The sequence below is a fragment of the Schistocerca serialis genome, chromosome 11 (assembly GCF_023864345.2).
Source record: "Schistocerca serialis cubense isolate TAMUIC-IGC-003099 chromosome 11, iqSchSeri2.2, whole genome shotgun sequence".
NCBI classification, from domain to species: Eukaryota; Metazoa; Arthropoda; class Insecta; order Orthoptera; family Acrididae; genus Schistocerca; species Schistocerca serialis.
The window spans coordinates 115,300,609-115,315,441 of record NC_064648.1 but is presented as its reverse complement, the minus strand read 5'-3'; the positions used below and the strand labels follow the sequence as shown (position 1 = coordinate 115,315,441).

Genomic DNA, 14,833 nt, shown 5'->3' with positions numbered 1-14,833 from the left:
CAAGGCGCAGCCTAAACACTACTAACCGTTCCGAAAACATCCATCGATACAAACAGTTCCAAAAACGTTGACCGTCGTTATTTTAATCGGAATGGGAAATGTGCGAAATTCTTCCTGATAATTTAAATTTTGTAATATGTTCTTGCGAAATTTACTTTAACATATATTTTGGGGTGGCTCCGCCTCAGAGCCTTTAATTACGAGCCGCGCCTGCTAGAGGGCATATCATTTATATAAATAAGGAACAAGAGTGGCCCCAACACTGATCCCTGGAGCACCCCCCCACTTGAAAGTACCCCACTCAGACCCCACATCACAGCCATTCTCAACACTGTGAATAATGACCTTCTGCTGTCTGTTGCTAAAGTAAGAGGTGAACCAATTGTGAGCTACACCCCATATTTTGTAATGGTCCATCTTCTGGAGGAATATTTTGTGATCAACACAGTCTATAGCCTTAATTAAATCAAAAAATATGCCTAACGTTCGAAACCTTTTGTTTAACCCATGCAGTAGCTCTCAGAGAAAAGAGAATGTAGCATATTCACTTGTTAAACGACTTCTAAAGCCGAAATGTACATTTGATAGCAAAACGTGTGAAATAAAATGATCAATTATCCTTACATACACAGCCTTTTCAATAACTTTAGCAAACACTGATGGCATATAAATGTGTCTAAAACTGTATACTTTATCCCTTTCTCCCTTTTTATAAAGCGGCCTTACTACTGAGTACTTTATTCGTTCAGGAAACTGGCCATTCCTAAAGAAAAAATTACAAATATGGGTAAATACACGGCAAACGCGCAGCACAGTACTTTAATATTCTGCTAGGCACTGCATCATATCCATGAGAGTCCTTATTCTTCAGTGATTTAATTATTGACTCAATCTCCCCCTTGTCTGTAGAATTTTTAGTCATGCCTAACAAAGGAGTTTTCATCTGAAGCAATCGTTTGGAGAAGATCGAGTTGTTGCAATCTGTCTCGGATTTATCGATGGAGCGGCGAGTTCAGTAGAATTTCAACACAGTATGAGGAGTAAAATGTGGACTTTCACGGCCGGAAATGTCACAGTTATTAAAGCATTGCTGTCTGTTATACCGTGACAGAACAATAGTTCATGTACATGTACATCTATATTCCACAAGTCACGTTCTGGTGTGTGGCAGAGGATACTTTGTGTACCAGTGTCCCTTCCCCCCTTTCCTGTTCCAGTTGCAGACGCTCCACAGGAAGAACGATTGCTGGCGATCCTCTGTGTGAACTCGAATCTCTCTGATTTTGCCTTCACTGTCTTTTCGGGAGATGCACATCGGACGAAGCAATGGTTCACTCCTTTAAGGACATGTGGTCACAGAATTGTCCAGCAACCCTCCAGTAGTGGTGGAATGAGGGTTCTGTAAACTATCCCCTTTGCGGGCGCATTATGCTTGACTGAGTGTAGAATTTGCTGTACCTGCGATGAGTTTTACATGGTCGTTCTACACCGGTGTCCAAAATTAAAGCCACAATCTGCTATTTCCCCGTCATGTGTCTAATTCACAATATAGTCATACAAACTGTCAACAGGTGTCGTTACGATCGTGTGCTGCACAGAAGATGGCATTTCAATCAACGGACAACCCTGCCACCAATGACGTCAGGGCACCTACCAAGCTGGGTAGTGTTTTCAGGGTAGTCCCACATCCACAGACACTGTGTGTACTATCACAGACAGTGCAATATGGCACAGAGAAGACGCCTACCAGACTTACTGCCATTGAGGGCCATATGAAGAAAGGAAAGAAGACAGTCGCAAACTGATAATATGGCCCCATGGCTTAATGTGAATCCTTCTTGGATGAGGCGACAGTTTATAGAGACTGAAACTGTATCCCGAAGACCAGGGCAGGGCTGCCTACGTGTGATATCAAAAACAGAGCTCCGTTTTTTGGCCCTAAGAGCACGACGATACCGCCTTAGTACTGCACGACAACTGGTGGAGGGTGTGGAGATGGAGAGAGGTCGGTACACAATGGTAAAGGCACGGCAACTGGCTGTGGGGTGGGAGGAAGGGGGATACCAGGGGGTGGGGGGACGCAGTCAGCAGACAATGTACAGGGTGGGGATGTGTAGGAGGAAAAGGAGAAGGTGGGGAAAGGGGATGAGGTCAGACGATGCATGTGGTGGATGGAAGGCGGCAATGGAAGGTGAGGTAGAATGCATGGCGTTCTAGGATTTGAAGGGCTTTATAAAATCTGGGAAGGGTGGAAATCCAAGTGACACTGGCATAACAAAGGGTGGAGTGTATCAAGAATTTGTGGGTGTGAAGGATGGTGGAAGGACGCAGTCCCCATGTGTCTTCATTGCTGCTGTGGTGGCCTTATATAGCCCGTGGACAGCTTCTGATTGGTCAGCTTGTGATCGGTCAGCGATTACATACTGCTGTTGCAGAAGGTGTCATTATCTGCGCTGGTGGTGCGACCACTTCCGTGGTAACGTTAACACTGCAAGGAATGTCTCTGCTGCTTCTCTGCATCGAATGCTCGTATCCGTCCATCGCTCACATACTATCTGCTATCACGGTTAAAGCTCTTCTCGCTCATTCGCATTTCAACAGCCTCCTTAACAACAGAATCCCAGTGTGTGGAGGTATGGGACAAAATTTTTGTTTTATCAGACAGTATCTTATGTTTGTCAGCGAGGCTGTGCTCCACAATTGCCAGTTTCTCTACTTCTCTATTTTTAATATGTCATTGGAGTTCTGCACAGTGGTCGCAAATGGTACGAATGGTCTGATCTATATAATTGCTTCTACACTCACACGGGGTACTATAAATTCCAGGGACCCTGAGGCTGAGACTGTCCTTAACAGGGCGCATCATCTCCTTTTATCGCGAATTGACGTGGCAAGAAAACCCAGAATGTTTTACATATGAGTGTTGTCAAGAAAGACTTCGTTTTCAACGTAAATCTGAATGGATGGGCGCGCGTTTGAACTGTCATCTTCCCAAATGCGAGTCCAATGTGTTAATCACTGCACCACCTCGCACGGTGCTGTCATCGACTAATCCTGCAAAGCCTGATGTGATGGTTCTCCTCATCTCACTCTCCCAGACTAGCCATCACTACATTTATTAACTTACATACTTACGCCTGTCACTAAACTATTTGACACACGTGGTTATCCTACATCTTTTGCCCTTGGTAGTCAGACTGCCTCTCTCTTGATTTTCCACTCCTGTAGGAGGTGTGCGTGGCTCGTGATCCCGCCATCATCTGTTTTACAGCCTGTTTTTAATGTACTTCCACCTCACTACGCTAATTTAAATAACTACTGTCACTAAGTTGCTGCTTTGCCGGACCATGACCGGCGCTACCAGCGCTATCGATATGTCCCCTCTCGTAGTATCTTTGCTCGACTGCTATTACACTACTGCCCAGTAAAATTGCTACACCAAGAAGAAATGCAGATGAGAAACGGGTATTCATCGGACAAATATATTATACTAGAATTGACATGTGATTACATTTTCACGCAATTTGGGTGCATAGATCCTGAGAAATCAGTACCCAGAACAACCACCTCTGGCCATAATAATGGCCTTGATACGCCTGGGCGTTCAGTCAAACGGAGCTTGGATGGTGTGTACACGTACAGCTGCCCATGCAACTTCAACACGATACCACAGTTCATCAAGAGTAGTGACTGGCGTATTGTGATGAGCCACTTGCTCGGCCACCATTGACCAGGCGTGTTCAGTTGGTGAGAGATCTGGAGAAAGTGCTGATCAGGGCAGCAGTCGAACATCTTCTGTATCCAGAAAGGCCCGTGCAAGACCTGCACCATGCGGTCGTGCATTATCCTGCTGAAATGTAGGGTTTCGCAGGGATCGAATGAAGGGTAGAGCCACGGGTCGTAACACATCTATAATGTAACGTCCACTGTTCAAAGTGCCGTCAGTGCGAACAACAGGTGACTGAGACATGTAACCAATGGCACCCTATACCATCACGCCGGGTGATATGCCAGTATGGCGATGACCAATACACGCTTCCAATGTGCGTTCACCACGATGTCGCCAAACATGGATGCGACCATCATGATGCTGTAAACAGAACCTGGATTCATCCGAAAAAATGACGTTTTGCCATTCGTGCACCGTCGTCGACTACACCATCGCAGGTGCTCCTGTCTGTAATGCAGCATCAAGGGTAACCATAGCCGTGGTCCCCGAGCTGACAGTCCATGCTGCTGCAAACGTCGTCGAACTGTTCGTGCAGATGGTTGTCGTCCTGCAAACGCCCCCATCTGTTGCCTTGTTGCCTAAGGGATCGAGACGTGGCTGCACGATCCGTTACAGCCATGCGGATAAGATGCCTGTCATTTCGCCTGCTAGTGATATGAGGCCGTTGGGATCCAGCACGGCGTTCCGTATTACCTTCCTGAACCCACCGACTCTGTATTCTGCTAACAGTCATTGGATCGCGACCAACACGAGCAGCAATGTCGCGGTACGATAAACCGCAATCGCGATAGGCTACAATCCTACCTTTATCAAAGTCGGAAACGTGATGGTTCGCATTTCTCCTCCTTACACGAGGCATCACAACAAAGTTTCACCAGGCAACGCCGGTCAACTTCTGTTTGCTGCTGAGAAATCGGTTTGAAAATTTCGCTCATGTCAGCACGTTGTAGGTGTCGCCACCGGCTCCAACCTTGTGTGAATGCTCTGAAAAGCTAATCATTTGCATATCACAGCACCTTCTTCCTGTCGGTTAAATTTCGCCTCTGTAGCCTCTTCGTGGTGTAGCAATTTTAATGGCCAGCAGTGTACTTCCCAGTCGTCGCCTGCCGTAAGCGATTTCGAGTGGCGATTTTGTGTCGCGAGTTCGGCCTGCCAGTCAGTTGGAACGTGTCTGGAGCGCAGTCTGCACTTGCAATGCGGCACTGGTGCAGTCGGGTTGGAGCAGTGGGGTCTGCGTCGACATGGCTCGCCCAACCATTGCAGCCACGCATCTCTTGAGCTGGGCCACAGTCCTGGTGGATCCTCGGTCGATCTTCCTACCGGACGGTGGGTTTTCGCTCGCCAATCGTTCATGAGTCGGCTGTGTGTGTGTGTGCATTGACTCCCGAGTTGTCTTCGTGCATGCTTAGTTAGTACGTTGTCGGCAATCTGAGAGGAGCCAGTCGGTTGCCGCAGACCAGGGATTTATCTCTGCATGGTGCAGTCGGGTGGGTGCATTGGCCAATTTGGTTTAAAGGTGTTATTAAATTACAATAAATTACAATTTTGAGTGCACCTGACGGGCACCTTATTTGACCCTTTGCACAATCCTAATCACCTGTTCTGTGCAGTGGAATTAGCGGGCGTGTCACTGTAGTTGCTTCTCCTCCAGTACATTCGGAAGAAATGTTGTAACGAAGTACTCCGCTGTTTGCAGGAGCATCACAGAGGAGGAGTGCATCGCCACCATCAGAGAGGCCATCCGCCAGGGGGTCAACTACATTGACACGGCCCCCTGGTACGGACAGGACCGCTCCGAAGACATCCTGGGTAAGGTAAGCCACCGGCCAACAGTCCAGGCTGGCCCAGCCTAGCCTAGCTGAAAAAGAACAAAACATACTAACCGAACAAGTTGTTGTTTGCATAAGGTTGTCTGTGGAAGGCTACATTACACAGACCGCCATGGTAAATTCTATATATAAATCTAACACTCAGTCCACAAACCACCTTACAGTGCATGGTGGAGGATACCACTTAGCACCACTAGTCTTTTCCTGTTCCACTCGCAAATGATGTGGGGGAAAGGCGCCTGTCTGTAAGCCTCTGTCTTTTTTGTTTTTTTGAGGTCATCAGTCTTCTGACTGGTTTGATCTGGCCCACCACGAATTCCTCTCCTATGCCAACCTCTTCATTTCAAAGTAGCACTTCCAGCCTACGCTCTCAATTATTTGCTGGATGTATTCCAGTCTCTGTCTCCCTCTAAATACCAACTGAAATAGGGGCTCACGTGACAAGGCTACCGTTTTCCAGCCTAGGGTACAAACCGATACGGTCACGAGCCCAGGAGAGGCCCAGCAGGTGATGTCGCGCTGTTAGCAAAGGCACTCTTGTCGGTCCCCTGCTGCCACAGCCCGTTAACGCCAAATTTCGCCGCTCTGTGCTAACGGATTTCTCATACACAAACAACAGTTGACCGGCGTTGCCTGGTGAAACGTTGTTGTGATGCCTCGTGTAAGGAGGAGAAATGCGTACCATCACGTTTCAGACTTTGTAAGAGGTCAGATTGTAGCCTATCGCGATTGCGGTTTATCGTACCGCGACATTGCTGCTCGTGTTGGTCGCGATCCAATGACTGTTAGCAGAATATGGAATCAGTGGGTTCAGGAAGGTAATACGGAACGCCGTGCTGGATCCCAACGGCCTCTTATCACTAGCAGTCGAGATGACAGGCATCTTATCCGCATGGCTGTAACGGATCGTGCAGCCACGTCTCGATCCCTTAGGCAACAGACGGGGACGTTTGCAAGACAACAGCCATCTGCACGAACAGTTCGACGACATCTGCAGCAGCACGGACTATCAGCTCGAAGACCGTGGCTGCGGTTACCCTTGACGCTGCTTCACAGACAGGACCGTCTGCGATGGTGTACTCAACGACAAACCTGGGTGCACGAATGGCAAAATGTCATCTTTTTCGAATGAATCCAGGTTCTGTTTACACCATCACGATGGCCGCATCTGTGTTTGGCGACATCGCGGTGAACGCACATTGGAAGCGTGTATTCGTCATCGCCATACTGGCGTATCACCCGGCTTGATGGTATGGGGTGCCATTGGTTACACGTCTCGGTCACTTCTTCTTCGCATTGACGGCTTTGAACAGTGGACGTTACATTTCAGATGTGTTACGGCCCGTGGCTCTACCCCTCATTCGATCCCTGCGAAACCCTACATTTCAACAGGATAATGCACGACCACATGTTGCATGTCCTGTACGGGCCTTTCTGGATACAGAAAATGTTCGACTCTTGCCCCGACCAGCACATTCTCCAGATCTCTCACCAATTGAAAACGTCTGGTCAATGGTGGCAGGGCAACTGGCTCGTCACAGTACGCCAGTCGCTACTCTCGATGAACTGTGGTATCGTGTTGAAGCTGCATCGGCAGCTGTACGTGTACACGCCATCCGAGCTCTGTTTGACTCAATGCCCAGGAGTATCAAGGCCGTTATTACGGCCAGAGGTTGTTGTTCTGGGTACTGATTTCTCAGGATCTATGCACCCAAATTGCGTGAATATGTAATCACATGTCAGTTCTAGTATAATATATTTGTGCAATGTATACCCGTTTATCATCTGCTTTTCTTCTTGGTGTAGCAATTTTAATGGCCAGTAGTGTACATACTACCACCGTTCACCACTCTCTTTACCTGGCCCATGATATTCGTTTGTTTCGTACTGTCATGTCCATGCTAGCACTTTAGTAAAGATCAATAAAAGAGAAAACAAGAGGAATATCGACAAACGTAAAACGAGTGTAATGGAAAGTCGTCAGCCGATACTGAGGGAAATAGACTAGGAAATGATACATTAAAAGTGGTAGATTAGTTCTGCTCCCTGGGCAGTAAAGTAACTGATGGTGGACGAAGTAGGAAGGATGTAAAATATAGACTGACAATAGCAATAAAAGCGTTTCCGAAGAAGACAAATTTGTTAACATCGAATATAAATTTAAGCGTTATGATGTCCTTTCTGAACATGTTCCTCTGCGGTGTAGCCTAGAATGGAAGAGATACATGAACAATAAAGGTTCACACAAGAAGGGAGTACAAGCTTTTGGATGTGGTGCTACAGAAGAATGCTGAAGATGAGATAGGTATATAGAGTAACTAATGAGGAGGCACTGTACAAAATTGAGGGAAAGGAAATTTGTAGCATAATTTGGCTAAAACAATGGATCAATCGATAGGACACATTCTTAGATGTCAAGGGATTATAAATTTATAGTAATCTTGGAGGGAACTGTGGGAAATAAAAGTTGTAGAGGGGGACCAAGAGATGAATACCCTAAGCAGATTCAAAAGGATGAGGTTGCAATAGTTATTTAGAGATGAAGGCACTTGCACAAGATAAAGTAGCGCGTAGAGCAGCAGCAAAGCAGTCTTAGGACTGAAAACCACAACAACAACAACAAATTTCTCTTATCGCGAAACGTTTGTTTTATGCTATTGCCAATCTGCCCTCTTTACTTCGCCCTTCGTGAACTATTCTGCTCCCCAAAAAGCGAAAGTCGTCTACTAGTTTTGATGACTCATTTTCTAATGTAACGCTCTCAGCATCACGTAATTTTACTTTTCTCCGTTATCTTTATTTTTATTTTGTTGATGTTCATCTTATAACCCCTTTTCAACACACAAATCATTCCGACTAACTCCCCTTCCAAATCATTTACCGTCTGCTTCAGAACTTAAATGTCGTCGGTAACATCAAGGCTTTTTTCTTCCCCCTGAAGTTTTAATTCCTTCTCCAAATCTTTCTTTGGGCTCCTTCGCAGCCTGCTCAACATACAGACTGAATAACACCAGGGATAGGCAACAATCTTGTCTCGCTACCTTCTTAACTACTATTTCCCTAACATGTGCTTTTACACCTATAACTGCCATTGATTAATGTAGAAGTTGTAGATAATCTTTCGTTTATATCTCTTACCTTCAGAATCTCGAACATTGTGCTCATCTTAAATTTTTAAAAACGTTCTCTAAGTGTACAAATTTTATAAAGATAGGTTTGCCTTTTTTTAGCCCATCTTCTAAGATGAGTCGTAGGGTCAGTACTGCGTTGCGTGTTCCTACATTTCTCTGTAACCCAAACCAATCATCCCTGAGATCGATTTCTGCTTTTTACCTGTGAATTATTCGTATCAGTAGTTTGCAGAAGTAAGTTCCCAAAACTGATGGCTCGGTAATACATACATCTATCAGAAGGTGCCTGCTTTGGAATCCGGATTGTTAAATTCATGTTTAAGTCTGAAGGTATTTTCCATGTCTGATATGTTTTGCATGCAGAGATAGATATAGATGTCGTTACATGTATATAAATGTAGATGTAAATGTAAACAGAGATGTAGATGTTGGTGAAGGGCCAGGTGCAGATGTAGATGTGGATGTAGACACAGACATGGGTATAGATATAGATCCAGAAGCCTCATGTTATGCCATTAAGTTTTGTATCATTTCCACGTGGTACATTCCATGTGGTATGTTTTTGTTGCTGACTCCCTCACTGAGTGGTGCCTTTTCAGGCCCTGAAGGAAATCCCCCACCAGGCATACTACATAGGGACCAAGGTGGGCCGCTATGAACTGCATCCTCACCACATGTTCGACTTTTCAGCGAGCAAGACCCGGCAGAGCATCGAGAAGAGCCTCAAGCTATTGCAGCTGGACTATGTCGACATTTTGCAGGTGAGCAACCTTTCTGTACAATTCATATGTGTTACCAGATGAATGGATGAATGAATAGATAGGGTGGGTGGACGGGCAGGGGATGGGTTGGTAGATGGATGTATGTATGCATGGAATGGATGGATGGACTGATCAATGGATGGATCAGTGTGTGGTTGGGTGGGTGTGTGGATTAGTGGATATTTTTGGAAAATTGTGGTAAGTTCCCATGGGACCAAACTGCTGAGCTCATCGGTCCCTAGGCTTGCACACTACTTAATCTAACTTAAACTAACTTACACTAAGGACAATACGCACACCCATGCCTGAGGGAGGATTCGAAAGACCGACATGGGGAGCCATGCCAACTGTGGCAAGGCATCTCAGACAATGAGGCTACGCCACACTGCGATTGGCGGGTGTATTGACGCATGTATGGGTGGTGGATGGATGGGTGTGTGAATTGGTGGATAGGTGCGATGTATGGGCAGATGGCTGGGTGCATGATATCTGTGTCATTTACGCCCTTACTGTTCTTCCATCAAGCGATTAGCATTGAATATGAAATGACTACTTGTTCAAACAACTTATGGGAATGTGGCCTGGAAGCGGTTACCAAGGCAGCCGATATTCTGACATGTGAAAAGCCACTCATTTTCAAGGAAGAAAAAGCGAGAGAGAGAGAGAGAGAGCCGTGCAAATCAATTTAAAAACTTAATGGGAGGGCCAACAGCCAGGAAACAAGAGACTACACACGGAGTAAATACACACAATAACATGACCAAAGACAGCCAATGGCAACCGTTATAGATAGTAAAACATCAACAGGGCAGTAAATAGCACTAACCTCATCCTCTTTTGTCTGACCAGGTATAGAGCAAGATTCCACACAGAATTAATTAAAAAGAAAAAAAAACCTGTCTCCATTTATAAAGTCATTCGGTAATTTAATCTCAACTGCGTCCTTCATCATATACCAATAAATGAAAGGCCACCCTAGTTGTTGATATGAACTTTGTTCATTCCACGACCTGTTTTGGCATGTTAAGTTACAGGAAATGAAAAACGAAGCTTACATATGTACACTATGAGTACAGCGAAAATATACAACTTAGATTGAGATAGTGAGAAGCAACGCCCAGTGACAAAAAAAGGTAAGAAAGTTGGGTAGACTTAAAAAGTTATGTGTCATTGATAATGAAAGAAAAATGGGTGCATCATGATCATAAAAACTGTGAACAATAGAGAGAAGTGAGTCTGATAACCCATATGGGTACGTCATTCCCCACTCCTTCGTCTCAGTGTCAGAGTCCACCAGTCATGGTGGCTGTCGAGTGGTGGCGGGCCAGTCTCTCAGCAACCTCTGGGTGAGTAATCCGGCGTGTTGGCCAGGGCAACCGTCGAACGCTCACTGTGTTTTAATATGCCACGACGTTTAATACCAGCGCACACTCCGCTGCAGAGTGAAAACCTCTTTCTGGAAACATCCCCCAGGCTGTGGCTAAGCCATGTCCCCGCAACAGCCTTTCTTCCATGAGCGCTATTTCTGTAAGATTCGCAAAGAGCTTCTGTGAAGTTTGGAAGGTAGGAGACGAGGTACTGACAGCACTGAAGCTGTGAGGATGGGTCGTGAGTCGTCCTTGGATAGGTAAGTTGGTAGAGCACTTGGCCGCGAAAGGCAAAGATCCTGAGATCGATTCTCGTTCTGGCACACAGTTTTAGTCTGCCAGGAAGTTTCATGTCAGCACACACTCCGCTGCGGATTGAAAATCGCATTCTGGCCGTAAAAAATGTTGCAAATTGGTCAAAAACACTCTCAACAGGTCAGTACGTGCTTGACGATGTTTCTCCTTTTTAGATGAGACATAACAGTATCTTCTCGCAAACAAACAAAGATTTACCAATGAGAAATCCCGCTGTTAATCTGTCGTTATATACAAAACTAGTGACCCACCCTCGCTTCACATGGAGGGAGCTATAGTAAGTATCTACAACTAGATAACTTGTCTGTGGTAGCGTTGATGTGTTCAGATACAAATAAAATTCAGAGAACATTGTTGTGTAACTGATTATCTTCACTTTAACATAACTGAGAACTACATGGCACGAACATCCTCAGGAGGCAAAAATGTTTTCTGTTCAATGTTAAATTGGTGTTTTGCATGATATCTCATGGCAGTGTTGGTGTCTGAAACCTACTGCACCACCCGTTCTGGCTGACTGCAGTGGCAGTCTGGTGCGAGCTACTACATTTTCTATTTAAACTTTCCCCACATTTCCCTTCACACCACGTAAACATTAGCTCTACACTATGCAATTTGTTCTTGTCAGTTTAATATCCAATACGTCCTGAATCCAAGGTCATTTAGGAAGTTGGCGGTAGCACACATCAGCCTTGCTACAGAGGTAGCTCGCGCCGGTTTGGTGCTACTGTCAGGCAGTCATACGCCTATCACCACTAGATGGCAACAGTGTCATTTTCATGGTAGCTGGGTACTTGAATGGACCATACTGTATCCAACACGAATAAACCTTCCTCATGAATCAGTCTATTTGGTAGAGAAAACCACATCAAAAACCCTACAGCAGTTCCTGAGATTAACTTGTATGTACAGCCAGAAACTAAGGTGTCAAACTTTAATTAATGCACTATTTGATCAAAAGTATCCAGAAACCCCCGGAAACATACGTTTTTCATATTAGGTGCATTGTGTTGCCCCATACTGCCATGTACTCACATCAGTGACCTCATTCGTCATTAGACATCGCGAGAGAGCAGAATGGGGCGCTCCACGGAATGCACGGACATCAAACGTAGTCAGGTGATTGGGTGTCATTTGTGTCATTCGTCTGCACTCGAGATTTCCACACTCCTGAACATCTCTAGGCCCACTGTTTCCTATGTGATAGTGTAGTGGAAACGTGAAGGGACACGTCAGCACAAAAGCGTTCAGGCTGACCTTGTCTGTTGACTGACTGACAGGGACCACCGACAGTTGAAGAGGGACATAATGTGTAATAGGCAGACATCTATCCAGACCATCACACAAGAATTCCAAACTTCATCAGGATCCAGTGCAAGTAGTATGACAGTTAGGTGGGAGTTGAGAAAACCTGAATTTCATGGTCGAGCAGCTGCTCATAAGCCACACATGACGCCGGTAAATGCCAAACGACGCCTTGCTTGGTGTAAGGAGCGTAAACATTGGACGATTGAACAGTGGAAAAACGTTGTGTGGAGTGACGAATCACGGTACACCATGTGGCGATCCGATGGCAGGGTGTGGATATGGCGAATGCCCGGTGAACGTCATATGCCAGCCTGTTTAGTGTCAACAGTAAAATTCGGAGGCGGTGGTGTTATGGTGTGGTCGTGTTTTTCATGGAGGGGGCTGGCACCCCTTGTTGTTTTGCGTGGCACTATCACAGCACAGGCCTGCACTGATGTTTTAGCCACCTTTTTGCTTTCCACCGTTGAATGGCAATTCGTGGTTGGCGATTGCATCTTTCTATCCAATCTAGCACCTGTCCATAATGCACGGCCTATGGCGGAGTAGTTAGACTACAATATCCCTGTAATGGGCTTACCTGCATAAGACTCCTGACCTGATTCGTATAGAACACGTTTGGGATGTTTTGGAACGCCGACTTGTTTCCAGGCCTAACTGGCCGACATTGATACCGTTCCTCAGTGTAGCACTCCGTGAAGAATGGGCTGACATTCCCCAAGAAACCTTCCAGCACCTGTTTGAACGTATGCCTGCGAGAGTGGAAGCTGTCGTCAAGCCTATGGGTGGGCAAATACCATACTTAATTCCAGTATTACCGATGGAAGGCGCCACGAACTTGTAAGTCATTTTCAGCCACATAGTGTATGTGTATATAGACAGAAGACGATATAAACAACCATAATTCTCTGTTACACAGTTGTACTGAAATGCTAATCATTCACATACCTCAAAATACACACTGTACAGTCACATAAATGTGAGCACTTGTCCAAAACCTAAATAACCACCCTCTGCAATGTGGGATTAGTAGGAAGCGAGTCAGTGAGGTTCTGGAAGGTACCAACAAGCATGTGGATCCATGCCAATTTAAACTCATCCTGGTGCTCTTCAGACCTGCAGATATGCTGTGAGCTGTGTGACACAATGCGTGGTCTGGTTGGTAGATGGTGTTGAGGAAAAACAAACTGCGTACATGTGCTCTAAGAATAGATGTATACTTGTCTTGATCGATTGTGACTTCCAGAATAACAAGACCGTCCAGGAAATTCCATGAAAACAACCCGCATATCATACTGCTCCCGCCTGTGGCAGAATGTTTGCTTTCATATGTCTCACGCATTATATACCAACAGCTATCCACCCAATGGAACCTAAAACTTGATTCATCTGAAAAGTCCACCTGTCGTCATTCAGTGGACGTCCTGTTGATGTATTCGTGAGCAAATTCCAGCTTTCATCGCCAGTGTATTGCAGTCAGCGTGGGTACATGGACTAGGCACCTGCTGCATAGGTCTTTACGCAGCAACATATTCTGAATGGTTGTTGTGGAGGTGACACTTTTGTTTGCCTCTGGGCTATCAGTTGCTTAACAGCTTCTCATTTCTTCACCTGAACACATCTCCACATTGGTCCATGTGCATCTCGTGGTCTGGTGGCTAGCATTGCTGCCTCTGGATCACAAGGTCTCGTGTTCGATTCCCGGCTGGGTTGGGGATTATCTCTGCCCGGGGACTGGGTGTTTGTGTTGACCTCATCATTTCATCATCATCGTCATCATTAGTGACAGTGGCAGAATTGGACTGTGTAGAAATTGGAACATTGTATTGGCACTGATGACCGCACAGTTGAATGCCCCACAAGCCAAACATCATGATCCACATTGGTCGTTCGCCCTTGTCATATATGGCCTGTGGTGCGCCACAGTTGCCTCGGCACCAGTATATTTTACCCATAGCAGCATGCCAACAGCCTACAAATGTAGCCATTCAGAGATGGTTCCATTCTAGGCCCATAAGCTAATGGTCATACCCTTTTGGATGTTGGGTATATAATTCTGTTTCCACTATACGACAATTGCTACAGTGTTTACCTGTGTCCTTCCCATTCCCCCCCTCCCCCCTCTTTATATATCCACCACTGTAGTCTGTCCCCTGTTGACTTTGAGTGGTTATTGCATGTTCACATTGAACATACAGGGTGTTTCAAAAATGACCGGTATATTTGAAACGGCAATAAAAACTAAACGAGCAGCAATAGAAATACACCGTTTGTTGCAATATGCTTGGGACAACAGTACATTTTCAGGCAGACAAACTTTCGAAATTACAGTAGTTACAATTTTCAACAACAGATGGCGCTGCGGTCTGGGAAACTCTATAGTACGATATTTTCC

The 14,833-nt window shown here is 45.6% G+C and overlaps 1 protein-coding gene across 1 annotated transcript in view; it reads left to right on the top strand.

Moving 5' to 3' along the window:
* LOC126426515 (uncharacterized) overlaps positions 1 to 14,833 on the top strand; it is a 167,917-nt gene that overhangs the window by 130,569 nt on the left and 22,515 nt on the right. The window contains exons 3-4 of the mRNA XM_050088420.1: positions 5,427 to 5,544; positions 9,290 to 9,451. Coding sequence (XP_049944377.1) covers positions 5,427 to 5,544; positions 9,290 to 9,451 — 280 coding nt within the window. The remainder of the gene's footprint in view (positions 1 to 5,426; positions 5,545 to 9,289; positions 9,452 to 14,833) is intronic.